The 23,419-nt window shown below is 40.3% G+C and overlaps 1 protein-coding gene across 2 annotated transcripts in view; it reads right to left on the reverse strand.

Annotated features, from left to right (window-relative positions):
* The window catches only part of PCNX2 (pecanex 2), a gene marked incomplete at its 5' end in the record, with an annotated part of 252,346 nt that overhangs the window by 92,251 nt on the left and 136,676 nt on the right, over nt 1-23,419 (reverse strand). For both annotated transcript variants that reach the window (XM_084252977.1, XM_084252976.1), the window contains 2 exons: nt 16,129-16,306; nt 19,970-20,111. In XM_084252977.1, coding sequence (XP_084109103.1) covers nt 16,129-16,306; nt 19,970-20,111 — 320 coding nt within the window. The remainder of the gene's footprint in view (nt 1-16,128; nt 16,307-19,969; nt 20,112-23,419) is intronic.

The following is a 23,419-nucleotide window of genomic DNA, read 5'->3' on the forward strand; positions in this document are numbered from 1 at the left end:
CATACAAAGGCAGGGAAAAATATACTCCTAAAAGACAAAGCAACAATTAGAGTAAGACTCAGATATGACATACACCAAATAGTTGGAACTATCTAGCTGGAAAATTAAAAGAATAATGATTACTATGTTAGGGCCTCTAGTGGAAAAGGTATTCCATAAGAAAGAATAGGTGAGTAATTTTCAGCAGACAGGGGGAAGTTATGAAGGGTTACAATGGAAATGATAGAAATGGGAAATAGAGATACAGAATGATTTTAGGACTCATCACACTAACACAGTTGAGAAAATATTCAGTGACCTTGAAATTAGTTTAAAAGAAATGACCTAAACTGAAACACAAAGATAAAATTGCGTGATGCAAAAAAGATTACCAAGTATCTAAGAACTGCATAATAATATCAAATTAACGTATGCATATTTTGATCCTCAGAAAGAGAACAAGCCAAAAGAAGTATCTGAAGAAATAATGGTGAAGAAATTTCCAAAATATGTCAGACACCAAGCCACAGAATCAAGAAGATCCAGTTAACACCACAGAGGATAAACACCCCACCAACAAATGAACAAACACACGACATTGTCATATCCTACACAACAGCGAGGCATGTAGAAATCAAACTCCTGAAACCAGAGTAAGAGGAAAACTCCAAGGCAGCCAAAAAGAACAAAAATGGACAAGAACAAAAACAAAAACCACAGAAGACACCAGAAAGCATGTAAGTCAGAAGATAATGGAGTAACATTTTGAAAGTTGAGGGGGTGCTGATGTTGGAGGACATAGAATTCTGTACCCAGTGAAAATATCTTTCAAAAATGAAAGCAAAATACTTTCTCCGACAAATAAAACTGACAATTGAATGCTAACACACTGACACAAGAACTACTGAAGGAAGAAATATGATAAATGTTGGCAATCGGGTTCTACACAAAGAAACAGCATCAAAAATGGAGTGAGTGACAATAAAACCATTTTATTCTTTTTTTTTTCGCTCTGTAATAGCAATTTTGCTCTAAAACAAAATAGTAACAATATGTCATGTGTTTACAGCATGTGTAAAAATGAAATATCTGACAATAGCACAGAAGGTGGGAGGGAGAGTACTGTTGTAATTCCACTCTACATGAAGTGGTATAACATTTGAAGGGCAAGACTGATGATTTAACCTTTTATATTTATAGTAAAACAGCAGTAGCTTTTGAAGAAAGAGGCTTCAATATTAAGCTAATACAGAAAATAAAATGGAATTAAAAGCAATTCACGGTGACATCTCCTTTAAAGTTTTTCCAGCTATTCTCTCCACCTACATCCCAAGCTTAACTAGTTGCTCCTTTTCAAGGTCCCCACAATACATGGCTTATAATTTCACATCCCTTCAGTAGTAGTATAGCCTCTTAGTGACCAGAATAGACTTTGGAGTTAGACAGCCTGAGTTCTTAGCTCAGCTGAGTTTCTCACTAGTTGTGTGATCTTAGACAATTTTCACTCAACTAAACCTTAGCTTTCTCATCCATGAAGGAAGTAGAGTGATGGTATCTATCTCAGAAATTTATTGCAAAGATTAAATGAAATAATCCCTGAAATGTGTTAGTTAAAATTCTTTCACAACCCACACAAGGAAGTCTAGAGTTGTCACCTTTCCTGAATCCCCTGAAGTCACTCAAGTAGCTTTTTTGGTCTTAAATGCACATTCCTATGAAGATTCACCAGCCGTGGCTCTTTAGTTCTGTTTTCATGAGGACAGATCACCATGTGCTCTTGGGAGGGGCTGCCATGTTTAGCCAATGGGCAGCCTCCTTCAGTAAAATAAGTTGTAGACTTTTAAAAAAAAATGAGTCGATAATACTTCCTTGACATTAGCAAGGACACACAGCTATTGCTGTTATACTATAACTACAACTACATAGATATTTGAACAACATGACTAACTCCATGTATGCTTTAGCATGAGAATAAGGGAAAATGACAGGAGGAAAATGGCATAACTCTTGAATACTAGACTCAATGTTCCAAATGGAGTAGAAAAACTCACCCTTCCTTTGAAGGCTGAGGTGTGGAGGAGCTGCTAGTATTTGTTTCAGCCCTACATCCTTTCCCAGATGAATTACAGTCACTTGCATGGTTTGAGTTAAGGGAAACCCATCCTCCTACTCTGTGGATATTGTACTGGGGAGGAGAAGACAAGAAAGTTGGTGTGCTAGGCTATAAATCTTGAGCAGATTTGGGTGGTTCAGGCAGCTCCCCAACGGTCACATGCCCCAGTTGAGAGTGAAGTCATGTTGTGGCCACATGTAGCGAGCTGCCCAGTCAGATGACATCAGCTTGTCAGAACTGGAGTAGAACCACAGCTAGAAGCAGATGTGTTTCCCTCTCAGCTTTGCAAAAGGGGCTATGAGGACTACAAATCACAGAGCACCATACTCAGAGGGAAGCAGGCAGCTCTGTCGGCCATGTGAACAGGACAGTGGGCAGCAAGGAGGCAGCTAAACAAGATTTATGGCAGGCCAAGAAAACCAAAACACACACCATGAAGAGACCGAGGAGGGAAATCTCAGTGACCCATATGTTCAATCTAAAGCCATTGCTCCTCCCATGCACTCTCCTGCCCTTCCACTGTGAATCATGATTCCTCTAGAATAACAAAATGTCATCCAACCACCTCATCCAAGCTAAGATTTCATTTCTCAAATACCAGTTTTTCCATCTTTGAGCTCTCAAATGAATTCAATTAATATGTTTCCCCTATTATTAATATTTTACATTCATATAATACACTAGTTAGAATTAATGGACCAAAGTTGATCTGTTGTTATTAGCTGTTATTGATCTGTTATTATTAAATCCCATACGTGAGCCAGATTTTTCTTAGCTTTTCTATATTTTCCTTTTTCTCCCCAAGGATTCCATCCAGAATAATACACTGCATTTTGTTGTCATGCCTCCTTAGACTTTGCATGACTGTGACTGCTCTCATATTTTCCTTGCTTTTGGGGGCCTTGACAATTTTATTTTATTTTATTTTTTATTTTTTTTGGCCTTGACAATTTTAAAGATGAATGTTTGGGTATACTGAAAGAGTCTGATATTATTCTCTTCATAAGATTGGAGTTACAAATTTGAGGTTAATATAAGTACAGTGCTTTTCTTATCAAATTATGTCAAGGATTCATTCCAGCAATATGAATTAACATTGTTGATGTTGGATGCAGCAAGCGGGACTGTGAGTGGAAAGGAACTATTTCAGCCACCACACCCCGTGAACGGGAGCAGAGGCGAACCCTGCAGGATCCACCACGGAGGTGAGCTCCACGCGCCATTAAAAAGAGAGCCCCGCCCACCAGGAGGAGACCAGCACCTGCACACAGCCCCGGCCGCCGGTAAGCTTGCGCGAAAGCGGCGCTCGGATTGCAGCTGCCCAGGCCCCTGCGCCTGCGACCTAGGCTTGCGGGGAGACGGCGGAGGCACTCCCTGAGTGAGCAGGAACAAGGTGCCCAGGCAGGGGAGCGGGATTCAAAAGGCGCCATTCCCGAGCCACTGATCTGGGCTACAGCCCCCGTCCTGGAACTGAGGGCTTTGGAACTGAGACCCGGCGGAGGCCCTCCCTGAGTGAGCAGGAACAAGGCGCCCAGGCAGGGGAGCTGGACTCAAAAGGCGCCATTCCCGTGCCACTGATCTGGGCTACAGCCCGCGTCCTGGAACTGAGGGCTTTGGAACTGAGACCCGGGCGGAGGCCCTCCCTGAGTGAGCAGGAACAAGGCGCCCAGGCAGGGGAGCGGGATTCAAAAGGCGCCATTCCCGCGCCACTGATCTGGGCTACAGCCCGCGTCCTGGAACTGAGGGCTTTGGAACTGAGACCCGGGGCACGAAATTAGGGGCGTGGGTTCCCCACGACGGTGGGGCACAAGGCAGACACAGCACCCCAAAGCCGTTGAGGTGTACCCTACCATCCCCGCTCTGCTCCCTGTCCCACGGGGTGGAAAATCAGCTCCCCAAGGGCTCTAGGAGAGATCTCTGGTGCCACCTAGCGACTTGACCCCAGCACAGGCTACTGAAGGAGCTAGTGGCCAGCTGGGGAGTTAGCCCACACCGGGCCCCTTCTGAACAAGTAGTCTGAGCCCACAGGGAGAGCGAGCACCCACAGCCGGGGCAGACCAGGCGCGCAGAAGAGTGTGCCTGAGACCAGAAGCGCAGGGAGTGTGTCCCACATCACCATTTTAGAACAGGGACATTTCTTCAGTAAAGACTACCTGCAGAAGGCTTCCTCAGGAGCCAGAGGTGAGCGGGGGAAGTTCGCCCACGCCAGACCCCCTCTGGCCTGCAGTCCAAGCCCAGAGGGGAGCAGGAACCCACCGCTGGGGCAGACCAGGCGCACAGGGGAGTGTGTCCCAACATCGGCATTTTAGAACAGGGACCTTTCTCCAGTAAAGGCTGCTTGAAACTGACAGATGACTCCTGGAAGAACCAGAGGGGAACAGAGAAGCCCACCCAAGATGCCGGCAAGTCCCAACAACACAGTGTCCCAACGCATATGGCAAATTAGAAAACAGACAGTAGGGAGGAGAAGAACCACACGCAACCTAGCAACTCTCCAGAGAAAAAGCACACCACAAAAAGAAAGCCAGCCCCCAGATTGCAACGACAATAACTTGGAAGAATTTCTGAGCCTTCCAGAAAGAGAATTTAAAATTGCCGTGATTAAAAAACTGACAGAAGTCATAAAGGAAAACAATGATAAGGGAAAAATAATCAACGATCAGAAGAATGCAATTGAGTCCCTAGAGAGGGAAAACAATGGTCAGAAGAAAGAAATTGAGTCCCTAAAGAGGGAAGTAAAAGAAATGCAGGAGATCAAAGAATTAATGGAAGAACTAAAGAATTCTGGGAAAAGCAATGAAAGCAGAATAGATGAAATGGAAGAACGAATAAGTAATCTTGAAGACACAGAAATAAAAAGAACCAAAACAGAAAAGGAAAGAGAAGTACGAAGGAAAAAGAACAAAGAAAGACTTCGGGAACTATCTGACTCCATGAGGAAAGGAAATATAAGAGTTATAGGAATACCAGAAGGAGAGGAGAGAGATGTAGGAACAGAGAAAATATTCAAAGAGATAATTGAAGAGAACTTCCCAAATGTGAAGAAGGAGCTGAAAATTGATATACAAGAAGCAAGAAGAACACCAAACTTCCACGACGAAAGGAAAAATACAGCAAGACACATAATAGTAAAGCTCCCAAGAATCCAGGACAAGGAAAAAATAATGAAGCTGGCAAGAGGGAAGAAACAGATAACATTCAAAGGAAAACCAATCAGGCTGACATCAGACTTCTCCGAAGAAACACTACGGGCAAGGAGAGAGTGGAGGGACATAGTCAACAGACTCCAAGAAAACAGATGCCAACCAAGAATACTCTATCCCGCAAAGCTCTCCTTCCTCTTTGAAGAAAGAATATGGACCTTCCCAGACAAACAGAAACTCCGGAATTTCATTGCAACTAAACCCCCACTCCAAAAAATACTACAAGGAGTCCTAAAGACAGAACCTCAGAGCGACGAATAACAATGAAAGAAGGCCAAAAAAAAAAAAAAGTTATTAAAAGAATAAATAAATAAAATCAAAGGAAAGACAAACACAATGGCAAATACAGATGTTAACATATCAATATTAACTCTAAATGTAAATGGACTAAACTCTTCAATAAAAAGACACAGAGTTGCAGCCTGGATTAAGAAACAAAACCCAACCTTTTGCTGTCTCCAGGAAACACATTTAGCTACAAAAGATAAAAATAGGCTCAAAGTTAAAGGATGGAAAACAATCCTACAAGCAAATGGACCAAAAAAGAAAGCAGGAACAGCTATACTTATATCAGATAAAACAGATTTCAAACTCAAAAAGATAAAAAGAGACCCCAATGGTCACTACATTATGATCAAGGGGACAATACTTCAATAAGAAATAACACTCATTAACATATACTCACCAAACGAAGGAGCACCAAAATATATCAGACAACTGTTGTCCTCTCTGAAAACAGACATCAGAGAAAACACATACGTAGTGGGAGACTTCAACACACCACTATCAACAATGGATAGATCAACAAGACAAAAAATAAGTAAAGAAACCAAAGATCTAAATAAAGACCTAGAGCAATTGGGCTTAACAGACATCTATAGAACACTAAACCCCAAAAAAATGGAGTACACATTTTTCTCAAGCGCACACGGATCATTCTCCAGGATCGATCACATACTGGGGCACAAGACAAACATCAACAGATACACCAAGATTGAAATCATATCAACCATCTTTTCTGACCATGAAGGCATCAAACTAGAAATAAACCATAAAAAGAAGGCAAGGAACTTTCCTACCTCATGGAGATTAAAAACCACACTACTGGAAGACCATTGGACTAATGAGGAGATCAAAAAAGAAATTAAAAAATTTTTTGAATTGAACGACAAGGAGGACACCAATATCCTAAATGTATGGGATGCAGCAAAAGCAGTAATAAGAGGAAAATATATAGCAATAGAAGCTCACATCAAGAAACAAGAAAGAACGCAAAGAAACAACCTAATCTCGAAGCTCAAAGATCTAGAAAAAGAACAACAAAAAAACCCCAAAACCAGTAGAAGAAAAGAAATAATAAAAACCAAAGCAGAAATAAATGAAATTGAAACTAAAAAAACAATCCAAAAGATCAATGAAACCAAGAGCTGGTTCTTTGAAAAAATCAATAAAATAGACAAACCCCTAGCCAGGCTCACAAAGGAAAAAAGGGAGAAAGCACAAATAAACAGGATCATCAATGAAAGAGGAGAAATCACAACGGACACAGCAGAAATCAAAAGAATAATCAGTAACTACTATGAACAGTTATATGGAAACAAGTTTAACAATCTAGAGGAGATGGACAAATTCCTACAACTCTACAATCACCCAAAGCTAGATAAAGAAGAAATAGAACACCTAAACAGACCAATTACAATTAGCGAAATTGAAATGGTAATCAAAAACCTCCCCAAAAACAAAAGCCCAGGACCTGATGGATTTACAAATGAATTCTACCAAACATTCAGAGACGAATTAGTGCCTATCCTTCACAAACTCTTCCAAAAAATTGAGAAGGAAGGGACAATACCAAACACGTTCTATGAAGCCAACATTACACTAATACCAAAACCGAACAAGGACAACACAAAAAAGGAAAACTACAGGCCAATCTCCCTAATGAACACTGATGCAAAAATCCTCAATAAAATTTTAGCTATCAGAATCCAACAATGTATCCATAAGATAATTCACCACGACCAAGTTGGATTCATTCCAGGGGCACAAGGATGGTTTAACATCCGAAAATCAATCAACGTTATCCAACACATCAACAAAAAGAAATATAAAAACCATATGATAATATCAATAGATGCTGAGAAAGCTTTCGACAAAGTGCAACACCCATTCATGATAAAAGCCCTTGAAATTCTTGGGATACAAGGAACATACCTCAACATCATAAAGGCCATCTATGACAAGCCAACAGCCAGTATCATTCTCAATGGTGAAAAGCTGAAAGCAATTCCATTAAGATCTGGAACAAGACAAGGATGTCCACTCTCACCATTGCTTTTCAATATAATACTGGAAGTCCTAGCCAGGGCAATAAGACAAGAGAAAGACATCCAAGGAATCCAAATAGGAAAAGAAGAAGTCAAACTATCACTATTTGCAGACGATATGATATTATACATAGAGAACCCCAAAAACTCCACAGAAAAGCTAATTCAACTCATCAATCAGTTCAGTAAAGTGGCAGGATACAAAATCAACACGCAAAAGTCAGTAGCCTTCCTATACACAAACAATAAATCTGAAGAAGAAGAAATCAAAAAGACCATCCCTTTTGTTATTGAAACAAAAAAAATCAAATATTTGGGAATAAATCTAACAAAAGAGGTAAAGGACCTATACAAAGAAAACTATAAAACACTGTTAAAAGAAATAGAAGAAGACACAAAGAAATGGAGAGACATCCCCTGCTCATGGATTGGAAGAATAAACATTATTAAAATGGCCATCCTTCCAAAAGCAATATACAGATTCAATGCTATTCCAATCAAAATTTCAATGTCATTCTTCAAAGAAATAGAACAATTATTGATGAAATTCATATGGAATCACAAAAAACCCCGAATAGCCAAAGCTCTCCTGAAAAAAAAAGAAGGGAATGGAGGCATCAGACTCCCAGACTTCAAACTATACTACAAAGCCATAATCATCAAAACCGCATGGTATTGGAACAAGAACAGACATACAGACCAATGGAATCGAATAGAAAATCCAGAAATAAACCCACAGGTTTATGGTCAACTAATCTTTGACAAAGGAGCAAAGACTATGCATTGGAGCAAAGAAAGTTTGTTCAATAAATGGTGCTGGGAAAACTGGGTCGCTACATGCAAAAGAATGAAGCTTGACCACCACCTCACACCATACACAAAAATCAACTCAAAATGGATTAAAGAACTAGACATAAGACCTGAAACCATAAAATATATAGAAGGAAATATAGGCGAAACACTACGTGATTTGCACATCAAAGACATCTTTACAGACACATCACCCAAAGCTGTGATAGTGAAGGCAAAGATAAACAGCTGGGACTATATCAAATTAAAGAGCTTTTGCACAGCAAAAGAGACAATAACAAAAACAAAGAGAAACCCCACCAACTGGGAGAACATTTTTGCACCCAACACTAATGATAAAGGACTGATCACAAAAATCTGCAAAGAGCTGATGAGTCTCAACAACAACAAAGAAAATAATCCAGTCAAAAAATGGGCAGAAGAGCTTAAAAGAAACTTCTCTGAAGAGGAAATGCAAATGGCCAACAGGCATATGAAAAAATGTTCAACATCACTTGTCATCAGGGAAATGCAAATCAAAACTACCATGAGATACCATCTTACACCAGTGAGAATGGCACATATTAAAAAAACTAGCAACAACAAATGTTGGCGAGGGTGTGGAGAAAAAGGAACTCTTCTGCACTGTTGGTGGGAGTGCAAACTGGTCCAACCACTGTGGAAAGCTGTGTGGAGATTTCTGGACCTACTAAACATAGAGCTTCCATATGACCCAGCAATTCCACTCCTAGGTATTTACCCAAAGGACACAGAAACATCAATTCCAAAGAACACCTGCACCCCTATGTTTATAGCAGCACTGTTTACAATAGCTAAGCTTTGGAAACAACCCAAATGCCCAAAAATAGATGACTGGATCAAGAAGATGTGGTACATATATACCATGGAATATTACTCAGCATTCAAAAAAGATAAACACATGCAATTTGCTGCAACATGGATGGCGCTGGAAGGGATCATGCTCAGCGAAATAAGCCAAAAAGAAAAAGAAAAATACCGGATGGTCTCACTCATAGCAGGAATCTAGAAAACTTAAATAAGGGACCAGGAAAATGAATAACTATAAGAAAGTGAAAATCAAAATCAACAAAAAACTATGAACCAGAGACACTTTTAGGGGGGCGGGGGCGGGAGGGGAGGGATTGGGGTCAGAATGGGGGGCTGCAATTGTATGGGGAATATAACAATAAAATTTATAAAAAAAAATAAAGAACATTACTTAATTAAAACTGTAAACTATAAAAAAAAAAAAAAACAAAAACATTGTTGATGTTAGCCTTGATAATCAGGCTTAGGTAATATTTGCCAGAGTTTTCCAAGATAAAGCTGCCCTTTTGTCCTTCTTTCCATATTGTATCCTTTGAAGGAAAGTCACTATCCCATATCTGAAGAGTGGAAAGTTCTATTCTACCTCCTTGAGCAGAAAGTTTCTATGTAACTTATCCAGGCCAATCAGTTAAAAAGAGGCTAAAGAGTAGTGAGGATGGAGGCAAGAAGCCTTTTAGAAGTCTACTGCAGTAATGCAAGTGAGAATGATGAGGGTAGAACTAAGTGGCAATAGTTGACATGGCAGAAAAGGAGTAGATACTGGGTATATGTTTTGAAGGTTAATCTCTGAATAAGGAATTGAGAAAGTAATCAGAATTTTAGCCTGATGCATTAACTCTTTGCTATTGTACTTATATCCCACCCAATAGACTAAACTCTAAGATGGTTTAGTCTGCTGAAGCATATCAGGTCTTTAAAAAGCTAAGGAGCTAGTAGGAGTGACACCTCGTTGTCACTAAACAATCATCACTGAATCAAATTTTCTATGCTGCTATAATGATATCTTTCTTGTTTCCTTATTTCTGCTTGGGAACAGTAATACTAATAATCAATATACAAGCCAATATAATGCCCCTACTTATCCTACTAGAGTGGGCACCTTCTTTAAATACTACCAAATTAAGTTTCAGATTTATGACATTTCTATTTGTACTGTGAAACTTATTGATGACACCCCCATACACATCCAATGAATACATAAGGCCAGTACTTTTATTTTTCAAATTCATTTGTATGCTCTTGATTGAGCCTACCACTTGAGTTGAATGTTTAATAAGAGATGCTTATACTTTTTCCCAAACTGTTTATGTCAGTTTTACTTGTCATTATAATGATGTGTATTTCCATTAAACATACACATTGATGCAATATGAGAGCAAACAAAATAAAATCATTTCTCTCATAAAAATGCAATGACTTGATGGAGGCAAATCTAAAAAATATTTCTGTGAACTCAGGTATGAATAGAAGAGATTTGGGAGCAACAAAAATGTGAACTGCTTCACAAGTAACTTTAACTTTCTACTTCAAGTAGGATCTTTAAAAAATGGAAATGGAACATCCTAGAAAGCATATTATGACCATGGTTCATGCAGGAAGACGAGAGCTAGTCCTAATTTAGTAGATTTCTGCTCAAAGAAAAGGCTCCTTTCTCTTTCAAAAGACTGGCAACAAAAGTGCATGTTAAGTTTCAAGCTATTACAAAATTACCCCAATATGTAGATATCATTTATTATTACTTCCTGCTTATTTTTTTCAATCTACCAATCAATTATCTGTCACAAATACAGCCTCAGAGTAGAAACTTCTACACTTTATAACGGTAAGACTTACAGGAAATTAACTTTGTTCATGTACTCAGTTTCCTCATCTGTACAGTGAAGAGTAACCACCCACAAAATTGTCGCGGGGATGGAGCAGGCCATTCTCTTGAAAGTGCTGAAAATAGTGGCTGGCCCACGGAAGAAGCCAAATAAGGTTTTGCGCTTATGGGAATATTAGTAGTCTTTGTGCCTAGTAACAAGTCTAGCACTTAAGGGGTGCTCAGTAAATAAACAATCACCTTTCTGAACAATGCATTTGAACAAATACTTCTGACAAAGCATGTACTCCCAAAAAAGGGAAAAAAAAATAGTGGTTCGATTTTAATGCAAGCTTTCTACTTGCTCACCGAAAATAAAGGAAAATGCCATTTAGAAGCTCTGATTTCAAATAACTTGAACGCTAATTGCAGTCATTCATAACATAGCCACTCATCATGACTCCAGTGCTATTACTCACAGAGATTTATATAAAAACAACCTTACCCATTAATTCTAATTTCCTAAATGGTAAAAGTGCTAGCCCCATGTTGAAGTAATGGCCCATAGAATTTCATACTTAATGGATTCTGGAAATGGTGGCAGAATATCCTCTGGCAAGATATTTTCAAGTCCTGCTTCTACAACAAAACATTATAAGACCAGGTGGTTTCTAAGAACTGTTTCAGGACCATGGCAAAAAAGGGGCCTTGTCTGCTCTGCTCCTGTCACAACCAAATATTCCATACAACCAAGTATGTTCACCTGGAGCATCTATCCCTGTCCCCCAATGAATTGGCATACCAGAAGTGTTAGAGATTAATTACATTAATTAATCAGTAAAAGAAGAGTGACTGATGGGGCAGTGAAGAAGGAGGAAGGGACTGAGAGAATGGGGGAGAGAGGCAAAAAGGCCTGACTTCTCAAAGACAATAAAAGCCAAGGGGTGTGTGGCAGTAGGGACTCACACATCTCAGGATGAGATATGCAGGGTCCCTTCTTCACCAATGTCACCCCTCCCCCATAACCCCGCAGCCCAGGACTCCATTAATTATGACTGCCATCCGACCATCAATGCATGGACTGCACCAAATCTTTTCTGTAGGGCTCTGGTGCTAGAATTCATTATTTCCCATTTTTTACCAGGTCAGGCAGATGGAAGAGACTGACCCAACATTTATCTTCCAGACTTTGGGGGCAGGGGCTACTCAGGGATTCAGGGAGGCAGGGGATTACACATAGGCAGGCCCTCTAGAAGGCATCAATGTCATCCTCTGCCCCCCCCCCCCCGGTGTTTTGATTTCACTTTGAACAACACCTCTCTAATCACATCTCTCTCTTTCTACCCATAAAGCCTGAAGGATTTGGGCAAGTGACTTATAATAATAAGTCCTATATTCATGCAGCTTTTTGTCTAAGGAAACTGGATGCCCTTCCAAGATCTCATCATTAATCTTGTAACCCTTCTGTGAGGTGGGCTGCCAGCTAACAATGCCTATATTTAGCAGAACAGGAGTGGGGCTGGGAAAAGGTTCCTGTAATGCTCCTATGTAGGACTCTGATTAGTCTAGCGAACAAATAAAATTGCATATTGTGCCCTGAGTAGCTAAGGAATAATGCCGTCTGCAAAAGAAAGTATTGCAGGAAATATGCTGAGAAAAAAAGTTAAAGGTACATTAATAAGAGGAGACTGAACAGGAAGTATCAGTTGGGACTTGCAGGCAGAACCTTTAGAGGAAACATTAGCTGAGGCCTTCCTCACAGCCACCAGCCACCACCATCTCTGTCACTAATTTCTGTTGGCTCTTTTTCCAGAAGCTCCCAAATGCTATCTCTTTCCTTAATTATATTTTTTTTTTGGTCAGGGAATCAGATCTTGCTTCTCATTCTAGAAAGTACACTCTGAAGATGAAGAGGAAGCAGGTGTGGGTGGATGGGTGAGTGAGGAGCGACTCACTGCCCAGTAGGGTCATCTTTCTAGCTTTTGTATCACTTGCTTTGCATTTTTTTTTTCCTTTTTGCTTTTAGATTCTGTTATTATCGCCACTCTAAAAGTGTGCTCTCCAAATTACATGTGCTAATGCTCCCTCAATTAGAGAAAATAAGAACGCTGCTACCGTGGTTCTCTCTGAAATTGTTGGTGTTTAATTGGTGCTTCAAAAAGATTTTGACAAGTGGAAGCCAAATGCTTGCAGTAGCTAAGGTTTTATGTATTTCCTTTCAGACTGTGTCCTGTCAGCCCCCTGCCCCCATCGTGCACGGCTGCTGCGTAAAGGGTCCTCATGGATACAATAGCAACCATGGTTCCTTCTGTATCTATCCCCTTGAGCCACTCTGCAGGGTGCCTGCAGCCACATCTGTTCAGCAGAGGCCTGTTCTTGGTTGGTGTAGGGTAAATGAATTAATCAGGCTTTTTACACCACTAGCCTTGTGGCTATCACCTTGGACCTTGAATGCAGAAGGTGCTTGGGAGTGTGGGCACGCATGCCTGATTGTAGACACCTAAAGTGTAAGTGCCTAGAGGTCAGGGATATAGGGCAGCATCAGAAACTATGGCTACAAGGGGACAAGAGGCTCCAGAAGAGGTGAGGTGTAGGGTAAGTGATTATCAAGCTTTTCTGCCCTTCCGCCATTAGCGTTGATGATGGATCCCTGCAGTCTTGAATGCATGCCTGATGGCGGGCATCTGGAGTGGGGTGTGGGCATAACGTAGGTGGGTACACCTGGGCTGAGACTGGGCTTTTCAGGGTGGCATCATGAAGATGCCAGCAGAACACCAGACAAGGAGAACAGGTGAGAGAGTGGAAGAGAACCAGCAGAGAAGCAAAGGCCACGAGAGACCACCGGAGATCCCAGAAAGAGTGAAGACTCAATGGGGGCTAGGAGGTCTGCCAGCCTCCCGGCCCCCTGACACCCCTGCCTGCCGTGTATCTGGTAAAATCTCCATAAAAGCCTGAAAAGCCACTGAGGGCTCTAAGACTCTCTTTTACCCATCTGCTCAGATCATAGATATCTTGCTCTGTGCCTTCCTGGCACTACATGAGGCCACAAGACAATACAAGGAAGAGAATGCCAGAGAGAGCCCAGAGAAAGAGTGTAAAGGTTTGTGGGGGACTGGAAGGCTCAGTTGCCTGCCTGCCTCCCAGTCCCCCCTGCCTGGCTCGTCCCTCCTTTTATGCCAGCCTCCGTGATGGTGTGCCTATGTGTCTGGTTCCCTGTGAGAGCATTAAAGCCTGAAAAATCTACCAAGAGCACGAGGACTCTCTTTATCCATCTGACTGAATCAACAGTGAACCAGCCCTGTGAACTCGCCACAAGAGTTGGCGAGCAGACAGCCCAAAGGGAAAGCTCACCTGTGCTCCAGAAAATGAAAGTCAGTGTTCCTATTACAGAAGTAGAATCATTTAGAATCTGCGCTCTTAAGACTTCCAGACAGACCCTCTACCTGTCTGCCATGCTTTGGTTTACCTGGGGCCTCTCACTTTACACGATGATATATACATGGACAGCTCAGTGCAGGAAACCAGCTACTCTCCTTCACATACTACACAGCGTGTCACTTCTCTTTTTTTGCTTACAAAGAATTTAAAACTCCTGCCTTATATTTGGAAATCACATTTTCATTACAAACTTCTTTTATAGTTATGTTAGTTAATCCTCTCAACTCCCAGGTGAGATCCACATCATTACTTTCCATTTTTCAAGAAACTGAGGTTCAGGAATATAAATATCATCATATCAAACTATGAATATTGCCAGAGTCAGGAGTTCAACTCACCCTAGCACATTTCACAACTGATCACAGGCTTTTACCCCTGAGAGTAAGTTTATTTATAATAACTTCATAATGTTTTACAAATCATTATATACAATTCTACAATGATTATGTGACATAACTGGAATTTTCACATAATGAATACAGATTATGAAAGCATGTGATTTGAGTGGTCAGAAAACTGGGATACATTTATCACAACTGAACAGAACTCAAACAAAAAGAATAGAAATGTTCTGGAATAAGATACGTAAACTGGAGCAGGCTGCAGAAGTAATAGGAAGGAGCGAGTGACAATGACAAGAGGAGGGACTCAGGCATCTGGAAAATCGGGGTTCAGCCGGAGTTATATAAGAAATGCACATGACACGAGGGGATAATGACAATCACTTCTTTAATAATAGGAGATTTTTGGATTTTTGTTATCTAAAACATGCAAAGAGACAGCCAGCAGAAGGGAAGGATAAGGAATAAAGAGAAAAATTAAGAGAACTGATTCAAAAAGAATTAAATAAAATTAAGTTCATGGGCTAAAAATCTTAAAATTCAAAAATTATTGGCCAAAAGGGGGAAGGTGCTGGAGAAGTCAGCTGCAGGACTGCTGGCTTGTACTAGCAGGAGGAGGAAACCTGGTGTGATAAGAGGCCCCGGGCCTTTGACAGCAAGACTTGTTTCAAATTCCTTGCATTTCTGTTTACAAACCTAAGCTTTGTAAGGTGCTCAACATATACTCAGGCGAGTCTCCAGAGGACGATTTCATCTCCCTTATGTTAAGCATTAGATACCATCCCTGATAAATGTCTGAATTGTAATGAGGATTTCTTATAGCCCATGTATGAATTTTTAACAGATGAAGCCTTGGCTTGAAACAAACTAAGGTATAAAATACTTCAAGGTACTTAGTTCATGGGTATCAGTTCTCAAATTTTACCACAAGAGGCAAAATGCTAGTTAAGGGAAAAAAATTAGTCTGATCACTAACATTTAATTTAATTTATAACATTTGAGAACTAGGGAAGTTCTATAATGAGACCGTTAAGAGAGACAAAGATTATATAATTTCAAGCAACGCCAATAATTTTTTCACTTTAATTAGTGACTTTTGGAAACTAAATGTCATATTTATATTCTTTGTGGAATACTTTTAAAATGGCAGTAGGAACAAAACATGCATATGTAACTCAATTTAATTTCCAGCAATATTTTAAGAGAAAACGTTTAAAGTCCTTAAAACATTTGGTAAGAAATGCACCTTTCAAATGTTTTAAATGAAGAAAATAGCTCATTAACTTGCCTTGCTGAATAAAATGGACACCATGAAGAAATCCAGTAAGAAACTCTCTGAAGCATCTTTATAGTCAAAGTGGAAAAAGATCACGGTGAAGCTCAGGTGAATGTACTGGTGAACTGGGTTACAGAACGAGGTCCGCAGCAGCTTCATGCCAGCGATGATCATCAGAAAGATATCCCAGCTATTGAAAATGAAAGCAAAGAAGAAATCAATGAGGGCAGGCAAACAACAAGATGGGACACAAGGGCTGATGTTTTTTGAGGGTTGATCGTTTACCGACACAGACATAAGCAAGCAGGAGGGTAGGTCTGCTATTCTGCCCACCTGACAGAGAAGTAAGCTGCCTACCAAGACTTTGAACAACTTGTCTAAAATCTTATGCGACAGAGCTAGGACTAAAACTCAGTACTCAGTTTCCAAGCTGCCCTGGGGCTTATCTGAAGGACTACCATAGGGTCCATGGAAAATTTAACCAGTGAGTATGCTGTCCCTGTTGACATCTGCCAGGATATATCTTTTTGTTATAAAAGAATCTTACTGAAGCTTTGACCTAATAATAGTTACTACTAAATTCTGAAAAGATGGGAAAAGGCAATAGCTGGCTACGTCATTTTACTTTTACATATTAACTTCCAATGTTTTCCGGCATATTTGTTCTCTAGTGAACATAAGCTTTCTGGCCTCTCTTTTGTTTCTGTTGAAAATTATATCACCTTTATTTCCCCATAGCATAGGATTTTTCAGTTAAGGAGCTCACCAAAACAGACCAGTGAAGACATACCAGGACTTTGCTTTGAGGGCTGAATTCCTGAATTCTTTGCTAGGGAGTCAAATTATTTACCTTTGTGGGGAACACGTGTATGTGCACAGTTCCACTGGATGATGAGGTCAACACTGCCCAAGCCCCCTACATTCAGCTGGGAAGGCAGCTGACATCTCAGAGCAGTCTGACAGAGCAAGCAAGTGCCTCCGTGAGGGTCTGCTTTTCTGAAGGAAGCCTTTGCACAGTTTAACCATGTTACCCCCAGTTAGAGCATCCTATTTGGGAACACAAAACAAAGATAGGTGGGAACACTTTGCAGGGAATGATTGCACTTGAAAGACAGAGAGAACTTTCCTTTTTCTGGCTAAGTACGAAAAACTCAGTCCATGTCCCATTGCCCTAAGCCCAGACCCTCATGGGGATTATTAATCTCTTCTCCCAGGTTGAGGGCAAAACTAACAATATTTAAGAAAAAAAAAAGTGCTTCCGAAGTCTTTGCACCTGTCGGGTACAAACTTGTCATTTTTGTAGTCAGTATTGGTATTGGCAATACCGTTTGCATCAGCCTGGTATTTATAAGCCTTCTGAACTAGGTGTGCAATTGTTTTCACTCTGCTCTAGGATGAATGGGGTGACATTTGCACAAGGCCCTATAGGATAAGCTCAGAATTGACCTCTGAGGAAGGAGAGCCCTTGATTACATACGATTTGGGGAGAGTGGGGATGCATCCAAGGAACTTCAACAAAGTCCTCAAAGTCCTTGTATATTATTCCACAACTCGCCTTCCTTTTCCAGTAGACTTTCCAAGTGCCTCTGACAACAGTCTAGAGCACAAAAATCCCAGTGGGCTAGACAAAACCCTTAGAGGAGCCCCATTGTCAGGGTGCCTCAAAACTAAGAATATTTTGGTTTTCAGATGAGATATTCTGGATTTTTCAGGCCAAATCTCCATGACGGTCAACTCTTTAACTTTCTGTTTTCTGTGACTGTGGTTAACATGGACAGCATTTATTTTATGCTTATTAACAATGACTGGTTGAGACTATGGAAGATCTTAAGGATTGATGTTTATGGCTTTTATAACAATACAACACTAATGTTCATGTTAATAGATCCATGTAGGGTTAGCTGAAGATTATATAAAGGCTCAGGTAGGAATGAATAAACAATGCCCGGGACAGATACAAAGCATCCATTCAGATGGGGCTAAAAAATAGAAATACTTAACAAGACATCACAATTCACTCTTCCATTTACCAATCTTCCACCACATATTCATCCATCCATAGTTCTAACATTTACTAGAACTTTGGGTTGAAGTTGAAGGAGAAACAGTGCCAGACATTAAGGCACTTATCCGATTGTTGGGATAGTGATTCTCAAAGAAGGTAGGAAGAGGGTTAGGCTTATATAGTTTGAAACAGACCTCTAGGTGATATGGGATCTCATGCTGCCCTGTTTGCAAACAGTTGGTCTAGTGGGGTGCTTGAAATCTTGAGAGAACATTTTATAAGTGTTCATATGGATTCCTCAAGAACATAAGGACACTGTCAGCTTTGGGCTCTAAATAATTATTTTTGTGTCATCTGGGGAGTTGAGAATATTTGGCAGTACATAGGTGAGACGTTACTTTACTACTTTGGTGTATGGAAAAAATTACAGGGGCTAGCGAACAATATTACATCTCTTCAAATTATTTATTTGACTTTGAATGACTCCCAACCCTTGCATCCATCTTCGGCCAACAGCTAGAACTGTTTGACCTCAACCTACAAGCTTAGGGCCTAATTTTTGCACAGGAAGCGCTATAAATTCTTCAGCTCCACAGAGCAGTACTGGTACCTTCTTTGCTACATTGGTTCTGATTGTAAACCCAAATTCTAAAGAATCTGTCTTGTTCTGGGATGTCATCAAGAGGTCAGCCAGGATTGTACCAGACTAGAAACACCAGTCACTAGGGGAGCACTCGCTGTTCTAGATGGAGAGTCATTGTCTGGACTTGTATATACTCATACTTGGTAAGAGGTCTGCAGTCCCATGCCTGCCTTCTTCATTCAGTGAGACTGATTTTCAACCCTGAGTGGGAATTCTAGCATCTTAAATAACAAAAGGCATGGCCTTTTTGCCCTGACCTGACACAGATCAGGACTTGAAAGAAAGCAGAGTCTGATAAAGACAGGAAAGTTATAGGATCATTTCACTTATGTCTGTTTTGTGAATCTATTTAAAGCCTAACAAACTAATCAAATTCTTTCTATCTTAGCTAGTTCAGCCACTGGCAAATATTTATTAATTTTCCTCATAGCACCATGAAGGGAGGGACAGGCTGGGATTAAAATGCTCAACATTACCCATCATGGTTGACTTGGGCATGTGATTTTTAAGCAACATGACTAATAAGTAAATCTGGGAAAGACTATTGACAACCTCCTACTCTAACAACTTATTTGACCAGAAGCAACCTTTTGTCACAATGACCAATCCACAAATTATCAAGTAGATTTCCATTTGTAAAATCTGAGTTAATTTTAATATTTGAAACCAATAACTATACTTTGCTAAAGCTTTGCAAAAACATGGCCATTTTGACGGCATGGAGTCTCTATGCTCCATTTTTTCAATTATGAGTCTTTGCCTGATAAATGCAGATTAAGTAAAGACAGTGATTAATCCCCCCTCCCTCAAGTATGGAATGAGAGTATTTGCTAAATGAAACTATATAAGGCAGTTGATAAAGCTCTTAGCATGATGGTACAAACTCCAGGAATCCCTGACTCACACTGTGCTTCTGTCACCTTATGAAGGCTCAGTGAATAAGCTTTTGCAGGATGATTTTCAAATCTACTGACATCTATTCCCAACATTACTTGAAGCAAATCTAATTTCATTTGCACTGCAGTTACTCTATGATAATCATCTGACTCTAGAGAGTTTGAGTAAAAGACCATGACTTCCTGTGCTATGGCGGTTAGTGGGTAGACATGAGTTCGCTTCTGCTGTAGTCTGTTTAAAGAAGAGTTGCTAAAATTTGAAACACTCTGATGCAAATCATTATGAAAATAAAACCCGTATCTACTTACTGGGTACCAAGTCTCCGGTAATTGCTTATTGAAAATGCATCAATAGTGAGGGCATTCAAAATTATTGCTGGGTACAAGAGATATTTTTCAAAACACTGAAGCCAAACGTAGAGTCTTTCAAACCACATTAAATGGGCGACATCTGAAATAAACACAAAAACTGCTTAGGACAGCTGCTGATCAAATTATTTTTCTTTCAGTGCATGTAACAATAAATAATATCCTTTAACTCAAAAGGTGATGATTCAGAACTCTAGATACTAGACACAATCTACCAATTTTCTTTCTAGGTAGCAGTTCTTGGCTTTGCCTTTTACATAGTTCATAAAAAATATTCACCAACATAGGCCTGTATCCCAATATTTTAAGTCAATTGATTTTTTTCACATCTAGTTATTACCAATGAAATGAGGTAGTCACAAAAATGTCAAGCATCTCAGTGTAAGGCCCAAGGAAAGTGAAGGATGAAGAAACTCTCATGGATCCATCTCTTTGTAAGGTTGGAGTCACTTCTGAAGTTGAGGCTAGTTTCAGGGCTCTCCTCTCCCCCTTTTGGTATTTAAATCCACATTCAAAATTTGAGCAACATATACAAATAAGAGGAGGTTGATGCAAGTCCCTATCAGTATGAATGTATTACATTCTTGTGGGCCTTCCCACCTAAGGAAGCCCCGAGGGTGAGGCCTATTCCCATAAGAGCTAACAAAGGATGTAAGTCAGGTTGATGAGAGTTTACATTCAGACTCTCCCAACTAGTAGTGATTGTGAACGATTAACTTCATCTTTCTGAGTCTCAGTTTTGATGTCCTGCCCGTTCCTCTATCTGAGTCTGCTACTAGGAAACTGGTATCTCTTTCCCACTGCTCCTCACCCCATCATGGATGATGTGGATTGTAAGTACCCCTCGCCCCTCTCTTACTAATTTTCTCTCTGGAGAGAAGTTCAGTGGGGAAAGCATCGCATTTCCCTGCCTCAGGTGTGTGGCACAACAGTCTGAACCCTCCTGTTTCTCACTTATGTGAGGAGGGTGCAGCAGGTTCATGGTCAGGGTTGACCATCTCTTTCCCAGCCACTCTCTCCATTGGTTAGAGCCTTGGGCCCCAGATTAGGTGAAGATGCTAGTTTCTCCATAGCAAGTCTCAAAGTCTAACTCTGCACAGGGGGAAGGTGACCATCACACCTCTGGAGTCATATTCTTCAACAATCTGTAATAAAAAAATCTATTCTCCAATAATCTATAATTAAAAAAACGAGCGCCATGAAGATTTACATGGTTTATATCACAATAAGCCAACTCATCAAAGAGAAAGGTCACATGACCGTGCAAAATGACAAGACAGGGACATCAAACGGGCTGTCTCTCCAGGTGTCCATTCAAGATTAAGATATAGATCACCTATTTCTTACATTCTTCATCCCACAATAAATAAAAGGCCTCAGAAAGCAACACAAGCACACACATATACCACACACAACACTGGGAATTGACAGTTAACTTTCTTCTTTGTATAACTTACCGTTGTATATAAGAATGTGCTGTCTTTATAACTCATGAAGACAAAGCTATCTTCATTTGATTAAAACATAAGAAGAAATTTGGCATTGAGAGATCTTACTCGAAAAGAATTAACTTGAATAAGATAGGAATGGTGAGATTGGATAGAGGGAAAAGACTTCAAGGCATGGGAAATAATAGTAAACACCCCAACGATTAACTTAAGTAGAGAGAGATACAATGAGAAATTAACAAAAGAAGAAGAAATTTTAGTGACAAATGGAACCAAGAGAGAGAGAGATGGAGGAAAATTAAGTTTAATAAAGAAAGAAGTTGGGGCCTCCTTGGTGGCACAGGGGTTAAAGTCTCAGCACTATCAAGCTGTCACCAGCCACTGCAGCATGAGTTCAATCCCCGGCCAGGGAGCTAACCCACATGGCACAGCAGACCTCTCCTCTATCGTCCGCTGCTCCCCTCAGCAGTGTATTTCAGTAGATCCGCCTGGTCTGCTTCCTACTCTGTCTCTGGTGAGTCCTCTCACCCCCTGCACAACTGACCTACACCTCAGTTCTTGTATGCATAAAAAATAAATTAAATAAATCTTAAAAAAGTAAGGTATTTGGGTATGAATTCCACCTTGGGTATTTTTAATAGTCAATGCGTAATGTTTTCTGGTATAGACTTTGAAATAGGTTACTTTGTAAAGAATGAAGCTTTGATATAGCATCAATGCAATTCAGGTATGTGATCTATCTTACTTAAATATTGAAGGGTATTTTGGGGGAGTATATGAAAATTAAGAAAAGAAATCTTCAGGATCCCCTCCTCATTTCCTTCAAGAAAGTGATTTTTGACCCCCGCTTCCTAGAGCAAATTGAGACTCTTAGGCACAAATTCCCTAAACTTCCCATCCCTCCAACTGAAATTTATCTACTATATCCACATAGTCAGTCCCGTCGCCTGGGTCCAATCTTTCCTGACATCTTGGTTCAATGGTCATTCCTTTGCTTTACCAATAACTCATTCTTAATGGCAAGTGAAAAGATTTAAATGTTGCCAAATTGAAAACTGACCTCATGTCATCCTAGTGCTCATGATGTCCTTTCTTGCACAGTCAACCTTCTTGAAAAGGTTTTCTATGTCTGATAATCCCAGTTCCCTGCCTCATACTGACTGCTAAAATATAAGCCTCTGGGTGTTGTAGCTACACCTGCCCAGAACTGTGCAGGGCAAGGCCACCTGTGATACTCTGAGAAAGAACCAGCACTCCTCAGGCTATCTTACTAGACCTTTTTGAGGCCAAAAGAACAGCATAACCCTCTTTTAAAAGTTCTCTCTGCCCAAATACTGTATGGTTTCACTCATATGTGGACTATAGCGAAAGAGAGTCAGATCACACCAAAAGCAAAAAAAAAGCAAAAAAAAAAAAAAACAACCTTTGCAATCTGTAAAACTAAGCCTACTAAAGGGGAGGTGGGGAAAAGGGTGGAGGAGGGACCCAAGGACATGGTGAAGGACTATGGGGGCCTTGGTGGTGAGCAGGAATAGTAACACACACCTGAAGAGGTGGGACCCTATATTTCTGAGTCAAATATGCTGTTGAAGACCAATGTTACCCTAATTAAAAAAAAAAACACTATAATAAAAAATAAAAATAAATAAATAAAGCCCTTAGCATCTCTATCCTTCCAATTCCAGCTTAGGCTCAAACCTCATACACTACTCTTGCCTTTTCCTTTGCAAACCCCTTTTCTCTTACCCTTGGCTACTTACTTTCTGTGGACCTCTTTCCTGCTCTTCTTACTTTCTTGAGTTAATGTTCTCCATACCCACGACTGTAACTATTCCTTCCATGCTGATGAGACTCACATTGGAGTCTCCCTCTACCATCTCTCGCCTGACCGCTAGATCTAAATACTCAACTGAATAGCTTCATCTGATGTCCCAACAGAATC

This window comes from Talpa europaea (assembly GCF_964194135.1).
Source record: "Talpa europaea genome assembly, chromosome: 14".
NCBI classification, from domain to species: domain Eukaryota; kingdom Metazoa; phylum Chordata; class Mammalia; order Eulipotyphla; family Talpidae; genus Talpa; species Talpa europaea.